The sequence below is a fragment of the Carcharodon carcharias genome, chromosome 4 (assembly GCF_017639515.1).
Source record: "Carcharodon carcharias isolate sCarCar2 chromosome 4, sCarCar2.pri, whole genome shotgun sequence".
Lineage (NCBI taxonomy): Eukaryota > Metazoa > Chordata > Chondrichthyes > Lamniformes > Lamnidae > Carcharodon > Carcharodon carcharias.
In genome coordinates, this window is record NC_054470.1 from 167,265,827 (window position 1) to 167,284,684 (window position 18,858).

The 18,858-nt window shown below is 42.5% G+C and overlaps 2 protein-coding genes across 30 annotated transcripts in view; both read left to right on the plus strand.

The window, feature by feature from the left end:
- LOC121277508 (sorbin and SH3 domain-containing protein 2-like) overlaps positions 1 to 18,858 on the plus strand; it is a 315,758-nt gene that overhangs the window by 261,366 nt on the left and 35,534 nt on the right. For all 29 annotated transcript variants that reach the window (XM_041187079.1, XM_041187087.1, XM_041187081.1 and 26 more), the window contains 2 exons: positions 6,097 to 6,266; positions 17,250 to 17,350. In XM_041187079.1, coding sequence (XP_041043013.1) covers positions 6,097 to 6,266; positions 17,250 to 17,350 — 271 coding nt within the window. The remainder of the gene's footprint in view (positions 1 to 6,096; positions 6,267 to 17,249; positions 17,351 to 18,858) is intronic.
- LOC121277510 (sorbin and SH3 domain-containing protein 2-like) lies at positions 9,188 to 13,107 on the plus strand. The gene has a single exon (XM_041187109.1). The coding sequence runs from the start codon at positions 11,303 to 11,305 to the stop codon at positions 12,878 to 12,880; it is 1,578 nt and encodes a 525-aa protein (XP_041043043.1). The 5' UTR covers positions 9,188 to 11,302; the 3' UTR covers positions 12,881 to 13,107.

Consider the following 18,858-nt stretch of genomic DNA (forward strand, 5'->3'; position numbering starts at 1 on the left):
AACCTGGAGGGGGGGTGGTGGTCGGCAGGTGGGGAATACCATGGTTAGGGGTGGTTATTCAGGGGTGGGGGACCCCCCCTGAGGGGTGGGTGGGGGGGGGGGTTGCGGTGGGGTGGGGGGGGGTTCGTTGGGAGGGAGTGCCATGGGGGTATCGGTCTGGGTCTTTACAATAGTTCCCCAGAAGTTAGAAGAAGTTTTAATTCTTCTAACTTCTTCTGGGTAACTATTGATATAACCCTGGTGGAACCATCTGAATTATGTGATTTAAGTCACGTTTTCGGATGGTTCCCAGCACAGTGCAATTGTCCAGAGGAAGTTAGCACTTCTGGGCAATTGCCATGCAAACCTTTACCTGGCAACTTCCCAGAGGGATTCCCCAGCGCATCTTTGAGATAGCCTCCAAATCCAATGATGGGGAGCTCGGATGTTACAGCCCATCATCTTCCTGAATAATCCTGCTCCATGATCCCTTTGGCTTTAAGTCTTTTTCATTTATAGAGGCACACCCTGGTCTCACTGTGGGCTGGGTTTTATGCCCCCAGGCTGGGAGTGATTTTGGCGGAGGGACACGTAAATTAGCTTGGGTCGCTAGCCTACCATCTTCCTGCCCAGCCGCCAGGCTGACCCCAAAAATACGCTATCTGGGCAGGCACCAAAATTGGCAGTGCATCCCCCTTATGTAAATAAATAATTAAAGGTCTCTTAGGCTTGTTAACAAGCTTATTGATCTGGATAATGTGCTGTCCATGGCATAATATGGCTGGCATAGGCAGGCAGGAATGGGCAGGTCATTTTATTGTGGCCTATATGAAAAGAGTAGGAAGGAAGGTGTGGGGGGGAGGGGGTGGGGGGGACCTCATTCAGGGGGTGCCCTCTGTACATCAGGGGAACCCCCGCCAAGATGTCACCCCCCCCCCCCCCTTCCTTCTGCACTGTCTGCCCTCCAAACCCACTCTCTCCACTCCCTGGGCTCCAGGAACCCTCCCCGCCCTGAAACCCTGGGGCTTGCCTTTCTAGGGCAGCCGTCCATCCCCTTTGTGCTGGTTCTTGGAGTCCCGGCAGCGCCCACCACTGAGCTCCAGCGCTGCCGGGACTTCTTCCAGGTGTGTTGGCTTCTGACTGACTCACCCCACCCCCCACCTAAAACACAGCCCAATGTCTTCCATCTTTTGTTGTGTAGCTCTTTTTTTAGAAAAAAAAACACACATGGCTATTGGATTACATATGTTTTTATCCTCAAATTTAAAATCCTCGCCCTTGTGTTCAACTTCCACCGTGACCTTTTCTCTCCCTATCTCTGCAACCTCCTCCAGCTCTCCAAGCCGTCAAGAATTCTGTGTTCCTCCAACACCGGCTTTCCCCTGTCTACAAAAGAAAAATTCACTTTCATCCTCGTATTGTTTCTGTAAATCATGTCCCGATTTCCTTTGATGGCCGTGCCGTCAGCTGCCTGGGCCCTAACCTCTGAAATTTCCTCCTTAAATCTCTCTACCGCCCTCCCCCTCTTAGATGACTAGAAGTGTGGTGATGCATTTTGGTGGACTAATATGGCAAGGGAATACACAATAAATGGTAGGACCCTAGGAAGTACAGAGGATCAGAGGGACCTTGGTGTACATGTCCATAGGTCCCTGAAGGCAGCAGCACAGGTACATAAGGTGGTTAAGAAGGCATATGGGATACTGACTTTTATTAGCCAAGGCATGGAATATAAGAACTGGGAGGTTATGTTGGAGCTGTATAAAACACTAGTTAGGCCGCAGTTGGAGTACTGTGTGCAGTTCTGGTCACCACACTATAGGAAGGATGTGATTGCACTGGAGAGGGTGCAGAGGAGATTCACCAGGATGTTGCCTGGGCTGGAGCGTTTCAGCTATGAAGAGAGACTGGATAGGCTGGGGTTGTTTTCCTTGGAGCAGAGAAGGCTGAAGGGAGACCGGTTAGAGGTATACAAAATTATGAGGGACGTAGATAGGGTAGATAGGAAGAAAGTTTTCCCCTTAGTGGAGATGTCAATAACCAGGGGGCATACCTTTAAGGTAAGGGGAAGGAGGTTTATAGGGGATTTGAGGGAAAAAAATTTTTCACCCAGAGGGTGGTTGGAATCTGGAACACATTGCCTGAAGGGGTGGTAGAGGCAGGAACCCTCAACATTTAAGATGTATCTAGATGAGCACTTGAAATGCCATAGCATACAGGGCTACGGGCCAAGTGCTGGAAAATGGGATTAGAATAGATAGGTGCTTGATAAGCCGGCACGGACACGATGGGCCGAAGGGCCTGTTTGTGCTGTATAAATAACTCTGACTCTATGACTATGAGACTTCTTAAAGCTTACCTCTTTCACTAGGCTTTTGGTGTCAAGCCCTAATATCTCCTTATGTGGCTTGGCATCACACTTTTGTCCAATATGAAATGCATTGAGAGGCTTCATTATGTTAAATGCACTATATAAATGTAAGTAGTTGTTGCATTGCAGCTTTCAATTATTTATATATTTGAACCACTAGGGGTCTCTGTTCATCCATCCTTCAGGGTCTTTCCATTTAAGCATATGGGCGGAATCTTGAGAAGCTCCCGGAATGGGAAACGAGGCAGGTGGGGGTACTTATCTGAGCAAGAGGCAAAATGTCAGCTTCCCTATTGCAGGATGGAAGTTCCTGGTCAAGTTGGCAGTGAATTGAGGGCAGATCATGCTTCCCATTTCCCATCAACAGGAACTGAGTTAGCCTTCCTGGTGAATATGGACTGAGTAGAAGTGTTTTTCTTGCATGCGGAGCTTTGAACCAGAGGAGGCACCCTGGTTGTGAAAGGGGAGCAGGCACGGCTGACCGAGGGAGGGAGGGAGGTAGCAGCACTACGAAGGCTTGTGGGGGACAGGGGGGAGGAAGCTGGATTACATAGGGAAGGTCAGTGTCTACCACTGCACGACCGTAGAGAGATCAAGGATGATGCCCTGAGAGTCGAGGGTAACTGAGGGTAGGTCAAGGATGATAGAGGGAGGGTCGAGGATAACGGATGGCAGGTAGAAGGTAAGGGGGGGGCTGCAGTTCCAATGTACTGGGGACCGATCGATGGTGATGGGAGAAAGCTGTAGGGTGAATGGTAGTTGGTCAGGGGTGTTGGAGGTGGGCGTGTGGATTGAGGGTCGTTGAAGGCAAAGGTGACAGAATGAGGGTTGTGAGTGATAGAGGGAAGGTCAAAAGTGACTTGAGAGAGAGTGCAGGTTGATGGCTACCAGATCCAGGGATCTAGGCTGATAACAGATCCAAAGGGTGGGGACGGGGGGTGTGGTGGGGAATAGCGTATTCAGGGATTCCACATGGACTACAGCAGTTCAAGAAGGCAGCTCACCGTCACCTTCTTGAGGGCAATTAAGTATGGGCAGTAAATGCTGAACTAGCTAGTGATACCCACCTCCCATGAACGAATGTTTAAAAAAACCTTGAGCTATTTCTGGCTGCAATAATCAATGGGCGGAATCGTCCCAGAATCGCACTAAGTGCGGTAGTGGTGTGAAAAACAATGTTTTACCCGCCGGTCGCAATGGAGGTTTCTGCATCATTTTGTCTGCTTCATGTCTCATTAATTATCCAGCCACAGGAAACACTCTGTCTTGCTGGTTGGCAGCTTCTGAATCGTCCGCTATGCCGTTATCTCACCGTTTCCTCACTCCGGGCACCATATCTAAACTGCAGCCATGCACATAGTCCTCAATGCTTGCAGCCCAGTTCTGCTCCAGTGAAGACATGGCCCTGAAAGCCAAGGAAAGTTCAGTGACCTGTCACTGGAATATATTTTGGAGGCCTGCGATGATGTCCTCCACCCCCACTGCTCTGGCTGTAGGAGGTCCAGCAATCTCTCCATTCCAGCTTGGCAGGCGATGGCAGTGGTGATCAGTGCCAATGCTGCACAGAAGAAATTGGCCATCCAGTGCAGAAAGAGGATGAATGATCTCATCCATGCTGCCAGGGTAAGGCAACCATCTCCTCACTCTAAACTCACACACCTACAAGGCCATCACACATCCACTGGCATCTCTCTGCCAGCTCAGGGGCCATCACCACTCTCAATCTCTCACACACATACCCTCACATCTCCACCTGGCCTCATCTCCTCTGGAGACTGCCTCCTCGGCCCTCACCATCTTGAGGCCACTTGCACAGATCAACATGTGCCTCCCACACATATCCTTGTTCAGCCCTTGCCCTGCAGCCTCTTCCTTTGCCTGAGGCCACTTTTCCCCCTCCCCCAAGCAAGCCCTAGCCCTGCAGCCGTTATAAGGCCACGCCCCTCGCCTTACAGCTGGTCTGGTAGTTAGAGACTTGCCCATGAACCACCCCCCCCCACAAACTAAAAGTGATGTGGTGCTGCCTGCGAAGCCTGGCACTGGTGACTCATGAGTGCTGCCCTAAACAAGGTAGGCAAACAAACCTGAGTCCCAAGCGAAGTGCAGCTCGCCAGGTGCACGTCGCTTATGTACAGTTATAAAACACATAGGCGGGCGATCACGCCAACATGCCTGGATGATCCAGTGTGGGGGGATGATTCTGAGGAGCAGGGCTTGTAGTGAGATGCTGAAGTATTGAAGTTTGGTTCTGGTGGAGCAGGCGATCGCAAACTGGTTTTACACAATGTGAAACCAACTTTTGAGTACTCCTGATATTTTCTGCTCCCGCCCACTATGACGCCCGCTGCAAACTGGAGCAGACGATTCTGCCCAGTGTCTCTCAAAGAACTTATTAACATTGTCAATTTGGTACCAAATTAGAGGGGTTTTTTTACCTCGTGAATCGCTTGAGAGATATGAGGTTTCCTATGGAAATGTAACTTGTTAAGTATTTAAAAAAACACCTAGTTTCTAGAAATGCATCTTTTCCTCCTGCAGCAGTTGTCATCAGATATATTTGGCTTGTACTCAGGTCCCTTTCTTTCTAAACCAGCAGCCAAGCAGCAAGCAACAGCTTTGGAAATGAGGCAGTCAATGTGTCACAGAGACAAGGTGCAGATACCACATGAAAGGTGCGCAGTGATTAAGTATCTTCCTGTGACAGGTCAGATTGCCAGACTTTGTGCGCAGTCTGACATTTCATTCAACAGAAGATGCATCTAAATGATGCTAAATGTCACTTCTTTTTCTCTAAATCTCAGTCGAGATTTTTCTCCCAGCTGTTTAATATTAAAATGAAGTGAAGCCCAAGTACCCAGTGATTAGAAAACTTGCTATGAGAGTTCTCCATTCTTATGTTCCATTGGAACTGCGGAAACCTGCAAATATCACATGATTATACAGTGATGATCATCTTCCACAGCACAGTTGCATTTCGAGATGTACTCAAATTACTTACTTCCACTGGTTGCCCTGGGCTTCTACCAGTTATTGAGAAAGAGTCAGTGTTGCAAATCTGGAGGTCGATGGCAGGCGTACACCTACAACTTGCACTACTGCAATTGGCCGCTATTGGAAAAGAGAAGTTACCACCATGAATATTTTTTTAATGAGCTGAATTAGCTCCTATGTTGTCTGCTAGGGTAAATGAGGAAGGATTACTTATCAATAGGGGAGGGAGAAGGGAATAGATGGTTACAATGGTAGACTTAGATGAGGAAAAATGGGAGGAGGTTTGAGGGATAAGCGCAGTATGTAATATATACAATCCTCCTCTGCCCTGAAAAATTGTAAAAATTGGCACATTTTTTTCTGTATCACTTTAGTTCTTTACAGAGTGATATTATAGGAGCAAAACCACTACTGATATTAGAGTAAATTTATTGTTTGTTTACCTCTGATGTAGAGTGTGAACTGAAAGCTTGCAAGGTCATTTGTCTGAAGGATTCAGTCCTTTCTCTGAATTTGTCAGCAACTTCAGCACCCAAGATCCCTGACTATATCTTAAAGTCTTACTGACTTGGCCAGTAGAACTGGTGTTGTCTGCTTAATTTAAGATTATAAAGCCAGCAACATTTTTGTCCAGTGATTTCACTTGGGAGTGACCTGGGAAAGTTCAGTTTGCCTGCACTGAGCAAGCAGGCACTTTGAGAACAGTAAAATAAGTTGGACAGTAATGCAGTTAATCTGATTTGATCTGTTGTTAGCGCCACAAGTCCTGCAAGTGACTACAGAAAGAGGCGGAAGTCTGAACCTTCAGTGAACCATCAGAGAGCACAGAGTGATCACACAATGCAGAAGAGCAGTGCTGACCTCCATGGAATAACCAGGAGGTCATTAACCAATTCTTCACCATCTTCGCCATCCAGAATTAAAGGTAAGGAGTAAGATAACCAGCTAAAGAAAACTGCAGCTATGAGAGATGAAGATACCCTGCTTCAGTAAAAATAAGTTCAAATGGTTGGAGTTTCAATAAATGAAATGTTTCTAATCACTGCAAACATTTCAGGACAATATGAACTGTATGAAAATTAGATGTTTGTCACCAGAGTTTGGTCAAAAGCTTCATTTTCCCCTGTCATGCTGGGCTGAGCATGTGTTCATTCACCCTTGGCCTTGGTGAAGATTTCCCTTTGTGCTTATCGGGAAGCTGTAAATCCAAACTGTACAGACACCTTAGGCCCCCCACCCTGCCACCTCAGCATATGCATTAGCAAGTTGAGAATTGGCAGCTGACTTCTGGGAACTGTGTGAAGATAGATCTCACCTTGCAGCAGTAATGTGAAGGGTGATTTCTGGTAAATTAACTGATTGCAGGTTTTATCTCTTCCTGACTCTAAGTAATCGTCTTTGTTCTACAATTTTATTCAATGCAGTGAAGGAGTTGCACCATCACAATGTGTGAGATGTTTAAGTGGCTAAAATTATTTTTGTTTGTCAAATATTCGTTGCTAACTTTCAAAAGACCTCTCTTCAAACCTTTTATAAAATAAATGACTGGAAATACAAATAATGTTGTTTTAGTTGAAGACTGTATTTTCTTGTGAGTCTTTTTGGTGAAACCTTTAGCATCTCCACTAAGGTACAGTGGCCAAAGTAGCATGTCTTACAGCCTGATTTCAGTTCAGGCAGCCAAAGGAATAATGATACAAATGAATGGCTTAGCTTAATCAGGACTAAGGAGAAGGTTTTGCAATGATAAAGCTGCTATTTGTTTCTATTTATCAAACGATCTAATGTGTGAACTAAGATTTTAGATATCCCTTCCAGTGGGATGGCCCAGACTCAGCAGATTTCAGTATTGATACATTAGCTCCCTGAAGGTTTGTGTAATATGATAAAACTAATCAATTTTCAGCTGCTTTGGTGCTTATTTGTCAGACATATTATGCTACCAAAGCAGTGTTGCTGAAAATGTTGAGATTCTGTAAGGGTAGAAATTATGGGATTTTCTTAAAAGGTTACCAATGCTATCCCATTCCCATTGTTTTGTACCTGGGATCTAGAGTCTTGCCTATTGTTGGTGTGCTCATTAGCTCTTTCCATTGTTCTGTAATAGTGTGCAAAGCTATGGATCCATGCATAAGCTAAGAATCAATATGCTGATGTAAAATAGAATGTTTACATGTAAATTTGCATTGCCTTTCTTTTAAAGGTTGCTTCAATAAAATGGGGATGGGGTAGTGGAATGAAGGAATTTCCATTCTGAGTGTCCATACATCTCACACCATAAATCCATTTGAATGCTGCTGTCAATCCCACTCTTGATTTCTACACAATGTGACGTTTGAGAGGGTTTGATGAGAAAACAGATTTCTATTGATTTATTTTCTTTCCCATGTGACCTTTTTGGTCCCTGCTCCATCCCCTGGCAAGATAAGGAAATTGTAAAAGTAACACATTCAAAATTGGAAGCCCAGCTTGTTAAAATCTGTTGAAACTTCCTGTGCTGCCACACGATCCCCACAAAATTATGCCCCTTTGCACAAGTGGGCATAAATATATGTAATGCATATTACAGCATTTAACAAGGTTATTAACCTTGGCTCAATGTTTGCACTCCCGCCTGAGCCAGGTCATGGGTTTAAGCCCCAGTCCAGAGACTTGAGCGTATGCTGACAGTTCACTGTCTCAGGTGATAGCTGGCATCTAAAATGTATTCAAGGAAGAGAAGAGTTGCCTTCCTAGTGTCCAGACCAATACGTACCCGTTATCAGATGGATGCTGGATTTATCTGCATTACAACAGTGACTAGACTCCAAAGTACTTCATTGGCTATGGTGTGCTTAGGACAGTCCTGAACTTGTGAAAGATGCGATCCAAACGCAAGTTCTTTCTTTATAATATTTTTGGTACAATTTAGGCTAAAGTTATGTCTGTACAATTTAAAGTCTTGCTGCACTCACACCTGTGCTCCTAAGCTCCAATTCTGTTGAGTCCCTGAGAGCCCAAATTTTGCAGCCTGCAATGAGGAAAGCTCCCAGGCAACAATCTTCAGCCCAGTTACTCCCTGCTTCTTCCTGGCCGCTGTCTTCATAGCCTGAATTCTAGCCCTCCACTTTCACTTTTGCCGATATGTTCTAGAACATTTCTTCCTGACTGATCCCAGTTTGCACTTCCGACACAGTACGTGATGTCCACCATCTTGATCTGTTTAAAAAATGGATTAAATAGATATGAGAGCCACATGAACATGTGAGCAACGATGGACAGGTAAAGATCCTCTATTGCATCCAGACTGCTCCAATAACTGATATCTTATGTGGCAAAATGTATTCACGCTCCTACCCCACCGTAACCGTGGGCTGAATTTCACAGGAAGCCGCAGCCTCTGTCTCCCGCTAAAAGGTCAGGGGGAGAGCCCACCCATGATCCCATTGGTCGCGCTGCAGCAATTGAACAAGCAGCAATAATCGCTTCAAGCCGAGACTTCCCCTTTCTCAGGAGGAAGTCCCACCTTAGAGAATTGCTGACCAATCGCATTAGCACGTTTTAGCTGCCGGCCTTCCCGCATAACGTGGGCTACATCCACCGTGGGTAAAATACGGGTGAGTTGCCCGATGTCTTCCCTAGACAACAGGTAGGCCACCTGCTGGATTTATATGCCCCTGCCTTCAAAACCGACAGCGGGGGGAGTGTCCAATCCAGCCCCACGTGATATCCTGGAACAGGTGAAAGAAAGAGACTTTTATACAGCACTTTTCATGAGCACCTGACATCCCAAAGTGCTCTACAGCCAACGAAGTGCTTTTGAAGTGTAGTCATTGTTGTAATGTGGGAAACGTGGCAGCCAATTTGCACACAGCAAACTCCCACAAACTGCAATGTGCCAATGACCAGAAATGTGCTTTCTTTTTGTGATGTCAATTTCAGGGATAAATATTGGCCAGGACACAGGGATAATCCCCTGCTCTTTGAAAGAGTGCCATGAGGTCTTTTATATCCTCCCAAGAGGGCAGATGGAGTCTCCGTTTGATATCTCCTTTGAAAACCAGATAAAAACCCAGGTGAATTTGGGGGCAAAGAATTGAGGAACTTACTCTCCGACCCATCTTAGAAATTGAAACTAGTCCAGGAGATCACTCTATCCCTGAACTCTTTGTAGCACCTTACCTTTTGTAAGAGATGACAGAGAGCCACTTAGTCAAGCATCAGCAACTCTCTGACCTGCGCAGGCTAAACTTAGAGTTCCATAGAAGTTTTGACCAAGAGTTCGGGTCATTAGAAAAATCTGAGAATGAGAAACAGGTTCAGCTCTCACTTGAAGGAATTCGGCAAATCAGCCTTTGCCATTGGAGATGATAGCCTGTTCCAGGGGTCTGCTATTCTCAGGAAACGAACCACCACCTGACCTTTAATCCTACATCTGACCATTTACAACTTAAAATTGAAACCCGCTGGTCCTCCCTAATCTATTTATTGGAACAGGCTGTCAACTGGCACACAATCTATTTGTTATCTTACAAACCTCAGTCAAACTATCCCTAGGTCTACCTTTCTGTAAAGTGTAAAGTCTATCTTGACAACTAAGATTCCTTAAACTAGGAATTACTCTAGTGGTTCTCAGCACCCTTTCCAAAGCCTCAATATGACCAACCATGTGAAGAGATCAAAACCGGACACAGGGTTGTTGCAAGTGATACAAAAGAGAGAGGAGAGACTGTGGAAAAGAGGTAAACATACAGTAAAAGAGTGAAAGAGGGACGAATAAGCAGCAGAATAAGAAAAGTGCCAGGCGGCAATAAAGAAGCAAAGAAAAAAGGATAGAAGACAGAGTGCAACACAGAATTAGAGAGTTAATTGACCCTATCCATAGAAGTTTGCTTTTCAGTTTTAGTATTGAACTTATTTATCATAAATGATCTGTGGAATATGCTGACTTTTATAAATAAGTCTGCATATTCTGCATGTTTCTGTTGCTGAATTATTCCTGCTGTGTCAATTATTAGCTTGGTTTAATTATTTCCATTTTTGCACACTATTGACTATATTTGCTATTCCAATACTCTAATCTGTCTTGGCAAAATTGAAGGCCTGATTACTGTATAATGTCTATGCACTGAAACTGAAAAACAGCAGTTGTTTTCAAAGAAACATTAATTCTTATAAATGAGCTGGGTAAAAATGTTAGTAATTAAGTAACTATATGAACCAACATCCTCAAAATAGATACCGCAGCACTCCCTTCCAAGAAACTTGTTGAATGCCTTCTGAAATATGTTTTACCATGGTAGGTTTAAAAGTTTACTGTTTATTGAAGCTGACAGGTCAAGGATAACCTATTTATGAATGAAACTGCCATTCTTTTCAGCTCCAATATCCACACCTAAACATGGTTTTGAATGATGTTTAATTTTGTAGCACAGTTGACAATCACACAAGGTGAGTTAAAGTTAACAAGTGAGGAAATTCAGCATTGTTGTCATTTGATCAAACCACAAGAGTTGTGGGCTCATGGTTACAAAGCAAAGGTGTATTAAGGAAAGTATCTATTGAGCTGGTATGCATTATCCCAGACTGATGCCTTTGTTGGGGTGGGGAGCGCAGGGGGCAGGAACTCCTAGTATTTAGTCCCTTTCTACTTTATATGCTTTGATTTTGTACAGAAAAAGGAAAAGTAAATTTGACCTAAGTCTCATGACCTCTAGAAAGCAGAGCAACAAACCTAACATGACAAATGCTTGTGAAATTTTAGCATTTTTAGATATTATGTGGGGAACATCAAGTCAAAAGAAATAGATGTGACAATCTTAACAATGGCATTTTACCAGACATGGCTAAGTATATTAGATAGTAATTATGTTCATGCACTCTTCTTGCATCTTTGCTTTTCTTATTGGTTTTCTGCTACTGAAATACTGTCTTTTATGCCTGTTAATTCTGGAATTGTCTCTCTTTTAACCATGCTGCTCTATGGATCTGAAAGGTGGGGATATTAGCAGATCATACCCACCCCTCCTTAGCTGTGTACTCCAAAACCAGAATGCCTCTCGCGAGTTAGGTCACAGTAGTCGCTATAGCCAGCCCCTGGTTGTAATTACACCTAGCCCCAAAAGGTCTGTCCTATTCAAGAATGGCTGGCACCTGAACCGACAAAATGCAGAAGCTTGGAGCAGCACGGATGAAGCAACTTCGCCAAAGCTAAAGTCTCGCAGCTGTGACGATCTTCTGCAAAATGACTACGTTGAGGTTCAGGAGGAGCAAACAAAGTCTGAGAGCATGGTGTCATTGCTTTGCGAAGACCAATCCAAAGGTGAATACTCTAGAGGTTGGCTGACGCCTCATGGGACTGGGAATGGGAAGCCTCATAGATCTCGAATTCGCTGCAAGTCAGCACGTGGCGGCAAAGGCTTCTTGAAGTTGTACAAGAAAATGCACCATATAAACCGCAAGGAGTTAATAAATCCAGAAGTAATTTGCACTGTGAAGTCCAGGGTGTTACAGTATGAACAAGAGCAACACAGGGGCATCTTCTCAGAATGGAAAGAATTTTCCAACGAGGTACCTAGGGACATGGTGCCAACCAGAATCTCTGAATTTGAAAAACTTATTAAGTCAAAATCTATGCCCAATCTGGACAATGTGATTTTATCTGAAACCTCTTACACAGCTGCTAATAAGACCATCTTCCCAAGACGACGATTATCTATTGAATCTTTACTAGATGAGGAAAATCAAGGCAGGAAAATGTCTATGATGCAGCAACATTGCATGTCCAAAGCTATGATGCCAATTCATATAAAAGTGACAAATGAAAACCAACAAAGAATAGCATCAAGGTTTGAAAATTTGGAAGTGGACAGTGACCATGAGGCAGTAGTCTCAGACCTAAGTGATTGCATTCCAATTGAAGGCTCTTCCTTTTGTAGCGAAAGTGACTTTGACCATTACTCATTCACCTCTTCAGAAAGCTTTTATGGCTCAGGCCACCATCCCCACCACCATAAGCATCTCCTCAGCTCCTGCAAAGGCAGATGCCCAGCCTCATACACCAGGTTCACCACCATGCTGAAACATGAAAGGGCCAATCAAGAAAAAAAGACGACTTCAAAGAAACCCGAAGCCGAGTCCAACCTTTCAAAGTTAGCATTCCTCGTCAGCCCAGTGCCTTTCAGGAGGAAAAAGGGCTTACCGCCCCAAAGAAAAACTGAAAAGCCAAAATCGAAATCGGTGTTTGAAGCACTGGATTCTGCTTTGAAAGATATCTATGATCACATCAAAGCGGAAAAGAGGCGTGGGAGTCTCCCTGATAACAGCATATTACACAGGCTTATAACTGAACTGCTTCCAGATATTCCTGAAAGAAATTCCTCCCTCAAGATCCTAAAGAAGAAAGGGAGTCCACAGCCTTCTGAGCAGCAAGAGGAGGAGGTTAATTTTCCTTTGTACCAGTGTGATTATGAAAAAAATCCCATTAGTGCCTCTTATCAGGACATGGACACCAACAACAACCCAGAAAATGATTACACATACTACCAAGGTGGCATATAAACCATTATCTTCACTCTGTCTGGGAATTGTGTGATCATCAACCATTCATTCTTCATTCATTTTGCCATCTACACTGTAAATCGGGTGATAAAATATTATTTTTAGAGAACTGTTAAAGTCAGAATGTATGGCCTCATAGTTAACATCGAGATGCTTTACCTAGAGGCACTGACTATGCACAATAAAACAATTAAGCATAATTAGGGGAGAAAAAAATCAAAATTTAAAAAAAATTTAAGCAAAACTCAAATGGTTGAGACCTGTTGGATGAAGGCTTCTCATTCATCACCAAAATTGGCTCAGTTTGGCTCATGAATATTTCTGAAATGTGTAAATGCTTTAAAATTTCAATACATGTTAAGTAAACATAAGCAGCATTTTATTTTTTGAAATTATCCATTCATTAAACAAGTTGACATGTATCTATCACACGATATACAATAAGTAATACTTAATGAAGAAGTGACCAGAATGAATTTCACAAACTAGTTAAATTGCTATGTCTGTGTATTGTCTCCCATTATTGATTCCCAGACCTTGTTAAGATTAACATTCCATTTTCCCAATTAGTTTGATGTAAGAATATTTTTTTCAGTACAGTTATTTATCCTGAAAGTGGCAAGAGGTGAGGGGAAAGCATAAAATGTACCAACCATCTTTGTTCTTGTTTTTTTTTAAAAACAAGATCAAATTTAACATGAGTTTTCATCTTTTGATAGATTAAAATGGGTAAGTGGCTTTATAATACATTGTAGAAATGTTAGTGCTGAGGGTCGTTTTTTTTTTTTAAACCATTCAGTCCATTGTATCTGTGTCAGAACAAACCCTCCCAAAAGAACTGTCTACTGTAATACCATCTCCCTCCTACCCCTCCTCCTCCCACTCTCATACACTTTCAATGACTCAGATTCTGTGGTCGATGACGGCTCTTGCCACTGGCCTTGATTCAAGGCTGCCCACAAAGATTTAGTAGGGGCTGGAGCATCAATTTCCGTCCCCCTTCCCCCTTTTTTTTTAAGCTTGACTTTGAATCTGGTGCTATCTGTGGCATACAAGACTAAACATCAAGCAGGCTGAATTTTAATAAGCATGGACTTTTTTTAAATGCTATTTGACACTCCACAATTCAGGGCCAGAGAAGTTATTCAGCTGTAATTATGATTTAGTACAGGGGTATGCCATTACAACAACATTTGTGAAAACTTAACTTTTTCAGTCATTTTTGTAATGAGAATAGTGCTTGAAAATTTGGGGTTCACACCAAATTACTGACTTGATGTTGATTGCGTCAGCAAAGACTGCAACAGCACCCCCTGTGAAGGAGCAAGGTATCACTGACAGCAACCCCTGGATCTCCACATTTAACTGCATGTGTGGCCACCAGAAGTTGCTGTCAATTTTATACAATAATAACAATGAGTGCTGACAGCTTCACCCACATTGCAGCCCAAAATTACAGGCCAATATTTTTTTGCTTTTAAATCTTACTCTCTATTTTACTGTGTGTCAGAATATGGGCCTGTTTTCACTCCTCCTTCTATTTGAATAATCCAGGCCCACACAGTATTTAAAGTGGCGCTTGCTGCACCAGCCTAATATCTACTTGGAATGCAGCTGTATGTAATATTTGGTCATGCCAGGATATCACCAATGCGCTTGGAAATAAAGTTCTTTCGCTTTAAGCAAGGGAAAAAGAATGTATCCATTTTTAATTGACCTTTTACTTGCTCCCTCTGGTATCAACTTCCTGGAGCCATGCCAAAATGTTCTCTTTAAAAAATGGAAACAAATAGACTTTGGAAGAGTTCCCTATTCTATTAAGGGAGGCGTTGTGACCATCCATCCATAACCATCATGTTGCTATCGTTAATCATATTTCAATGTTGCACTGTTAATGCTGAAAAATATATATGAATTGCATTAAATCAAGGTTAATAATAGTTCAGGTACTGTAATATATAGGACCAGAGGGGGAAATGAGTTCAGGTAGTCTAAATATTTACTACTTTTCCAATCATTTTTATGTTCTCATTTGACTTCATGAATATCAACTACATGTAGACTCTTAACGGTATGACTTTTTTTGTCTTGCTTGGTCTTAAATCGTGTCTTCACATAACAAACGGTTTACTAATCAAATGGTATTAAATATGTGCAGTTTGAAATCCAAAACATTACTGTATGATTATTGGCCATGGAGGAGCAATACAGGACTGTCAATATTGTCATTTATTTATCCCTATGTCAGTAAATAATCTGACCATCCATTTAATGACCTTTTCTCATTTGCCCAGGTCATTGTGCTGTTTCTGAGCACAGGGGAACTGACTTCAGTGCAAAGTTATTTCGTAGATTAGATTAGGAATATCAGAATATTGCTTCACCAGAACATTACTGCCCAGATTCCAATTTAAACACTTATTTCTAAAAAAAAGGATTTCTCTTTTCCCAAACCCTTCCCCTCTGCCCATTTCATGCATCATTCCTAACTTCCACTAGATTATCTTCAGGAAGACAAAGTAAGAAGAGTTGGGTTTTTCAGTGCAAGGTAACTAGGAGAAAAATTGAAGAATGTGATTGCTCCCCCATCAGAGCTGTGGATGAATGCACTGTGTGGCAAAGCACTGAGCTGTGTATACCAGGGAGATCCAGGGTGAGGGTAGGTGAAAGGTGAGAACATGAGCCATGATACAAGAGTTCCTGAAGGATTTCTGAAGGTGCAGGGAGAAGTAGAGGGGCAAAGGAGTTTAGATAAGAAGTTCTGAAAGTAGAGCTATGACCATTACTACCCAACCTGTCCACGATGGGGGTTTACCCAAGGGTATTGGGTAGCTAATAACGTAGCATTAGCTTGTATGAATCCTAAAAGACTGTTTGCCAGGATTGCTTAAACAGTCAATTTTTATAAGTTCTCCCTTTGGTTGAGAAGGTTTGCAGATGATGGATGCATGACTTCTTGAAATTTGAGGAGCATTTGAAAATGCCCTAACTTGTTGCTGTTGCTCCTGTTGCTATCAGTAAAAATCTGAACAGTGTGGTTATGCTGCCCCTGAAATTAAGAAAAAAACTCCCCTTTTCTGGTTGGCTGTTTCCTTTTCGCAGTTGATTCTATCATATCCTCAGTATGTGGTCTGTGTCGACTAATCTATTTTTGTAATGCCAGGTTTGGTGCCAGTTATGTTACTTAGCTGAGTGCATATCAATGCAGGCTATAGGGTAAGTAGTGCTTCTGAAGCCCCACGGCTATTTTCTATTGGCATAAATATTTTATCAAATTGCTTTACGTTAAACTCTGAATACCTGTTTGCAGTGATTATCAGGCTAGATGTGACTTTGCCTAATTTTGAACCTGTCTATAAACTGAACAAACGCTGGATAATGAGCAATGAGTTATAATTCCGTTGCGCAGTTACCAGTGAAAACAAGTAGAGTCAGCATGCCTTAGATGAACGGTTAATAAATTTAGGATAGAAACCGAAGGAATATAGTACTACATATTGCCATGTGTTTTTAGCTTCTAGATCTCAACATAGTACTGGGTTTCTGGGTGACAGATGACAAGGAAATGCGCAACACTCTATATATTCTATCTCGTGAATACATGTCGATTGATTTTTTTTTTTTACAAATCCATTTATAGATTCTCGAGTTCTGCTTTTGGTGACTGTTTCAGAGACTAATTCCAGAAATAAAATAACAGAGCATACGTGTGGGCAGGAATTTAACCAGGCACTCCACTCTGCAAATATAGCAATCAGCCGGCTCAAAATAATGAGCCTCATGCCTGATGACTAGTTTTAAAACCGAAGATAGCTACAAGAGTGCACTGCTTCTATACAAGGTTTCATGCGATTTTGAAACAATTCTGGAGCATTTTTTTTTAAAATCAGGGAATGCAGTTGGCTGTTCTTCCATAATTTGTTTTGATTTTACTGAGCCTTGGCTGCACTCAGCTATATTCCAGTATTCCGCTGCCTCCAACTCTATTACTAGAACCTGCTGCCTTTAACCTCATGTCCCTTCATTAACAGAGACCTATATGAGGTTTATTCTTTCCTCACTGGACATCAACCTGTATTGAACTTAGCGACGGAAAATTCCAGAAAGACCGAAGCAACTGTAGATTCACTGTGCTCAGAAATCTGACCACCTTTGAGAAATGACAATTATTCTGAAGCCTGCATTTTCCTAGAATTACTACGCAAATTAGTAGGAATATATTTGAACATCTTTAGGATTAGTGCCAACATTCCGGTCAATTCATAAATGTTTTTAACCAAGCAGCCAAAAAAAAAACTCCATCTGGTCCATGGTGTGGACAACAGTGTTTGAGCTTGTTGCTTACTTCATTACGTTTTATTTTGAATAGATCAGGATTCTCATAGGATTGTCTCAGAAATGGGCCGAGCAACATTGAAAGATCGGAGGGGTCCAACAGATGAACCTCGTAGGAAACCAGAAGAAAAAGAGGTAACTGAAAAGAGACAACTCCACAATACCACAAATGATCTTTGATTTTGTTTCTAGATATAGATTTATAGGATGTTATAAGATGAATTTTTTGATGAGTTCCCCAGTAAAATATTTTTAAAATATATTGAGATAGTGCCGCAAGGGTTAAACTGTATCTAACTCAAGCCAGACTTCTTTCAATATGTCCCTGTTCCTCCATGTGGTTAAATTGAATTTGCATTGTTGTACAGATATTCTTGTAGCCATCATAAGCAACTGAAGACACAACACTTCACACTCATGCATATAACTTTTGCAGTTGGATGCAGGGAGAGGAAAATTGGAATTTACAACTCAATTGCTTGGTGTAAGAAAGAAATATAACACCTTTCATGATCACCGGATATCCCAAAGCACTTTACAGCTAATAAAGTACTTTTTGAAGTGTAGTCACTGTTGTGTGCACGAAATGTAGCAACCAGTTTGTGCGCAGCAAACTCCCACAAACATTGATGTAATAATGACCAGACAATCTTTATTTTTGTGATCTTGAATAAGGGATAAATATTGGCCAGGACACTAGGGAAAGCTCCGCTGCTCTTCTTTGAAATCGTGGCATGGGGTCTTTTATATCACCTGAGAGGGCTGACAGGGTCTTGGGTTTATTGTCTCATCCAAAAGATGGCATCTCCAGCAGTGCAGCACTCCCCGAGTACTGCACTGGAGTTGCAGCTTGATTTTTGTGCTGAAGTCCTAGAGTGGGATTTGAACCCACAACCTTCTAACACAAAAGCGAAAGTGGTTACCCGCTGAGCCAAGGCTGACAGAAACAAGCAGAGCAAAATGAATGAAAATATTCAGCGCTTCTTAGGAGTGTGGCTCCTCAATGAGAGTCTGGCATTGCTGCATCACTCATTAAACGCTATCCGACCTACTGCGGCATTTTAGCTCTGCTCCAGCACTGGAACCTGGACTACTATAACAAAACGGTTTTCTTCCTCCTTTGCCACTGAAGATACCAGGAATGGCCCCACTGCTGTGGCATTCACTGTTGCTATGAGAGGGAGGGCAGCAGCAGTGAGCACCTCAGTTAACTTTTGCAATCCAAGTGAAGGACAGGATTGAATTATCCTTTGAGAAAGAGGGTTTCAGCTTGTTAAAGAATGGATTTGAAATTGCAAGTTGGCCGGGCATCAAATGAATGAGAAGGAAGTTTCAGTTTGGGGTTGTGCAAGATCAGTGGTCCATGGTCTGACATAAGTGGGTCATAAGGTATTCAGAAATTTGTTAGCTTATGATATAGAGTGAATGCTGTGCTTTACAGGGTGTGTGGTGTCCTGTCTGTGAAGTAATTCCAAATTCAAGTTTTCTACTTTATGGCTATTTAGGAATGAGTATATAACATTTTTCCAATTAATGCTTTAATTTTTTTTGTATATAGATTATAATTGGATACCTGATATAAATAAGTAAAAGGCATTAATAAGTAAACTCTAATTGAAGCTCAGAAATTTAGCTGTACCTTT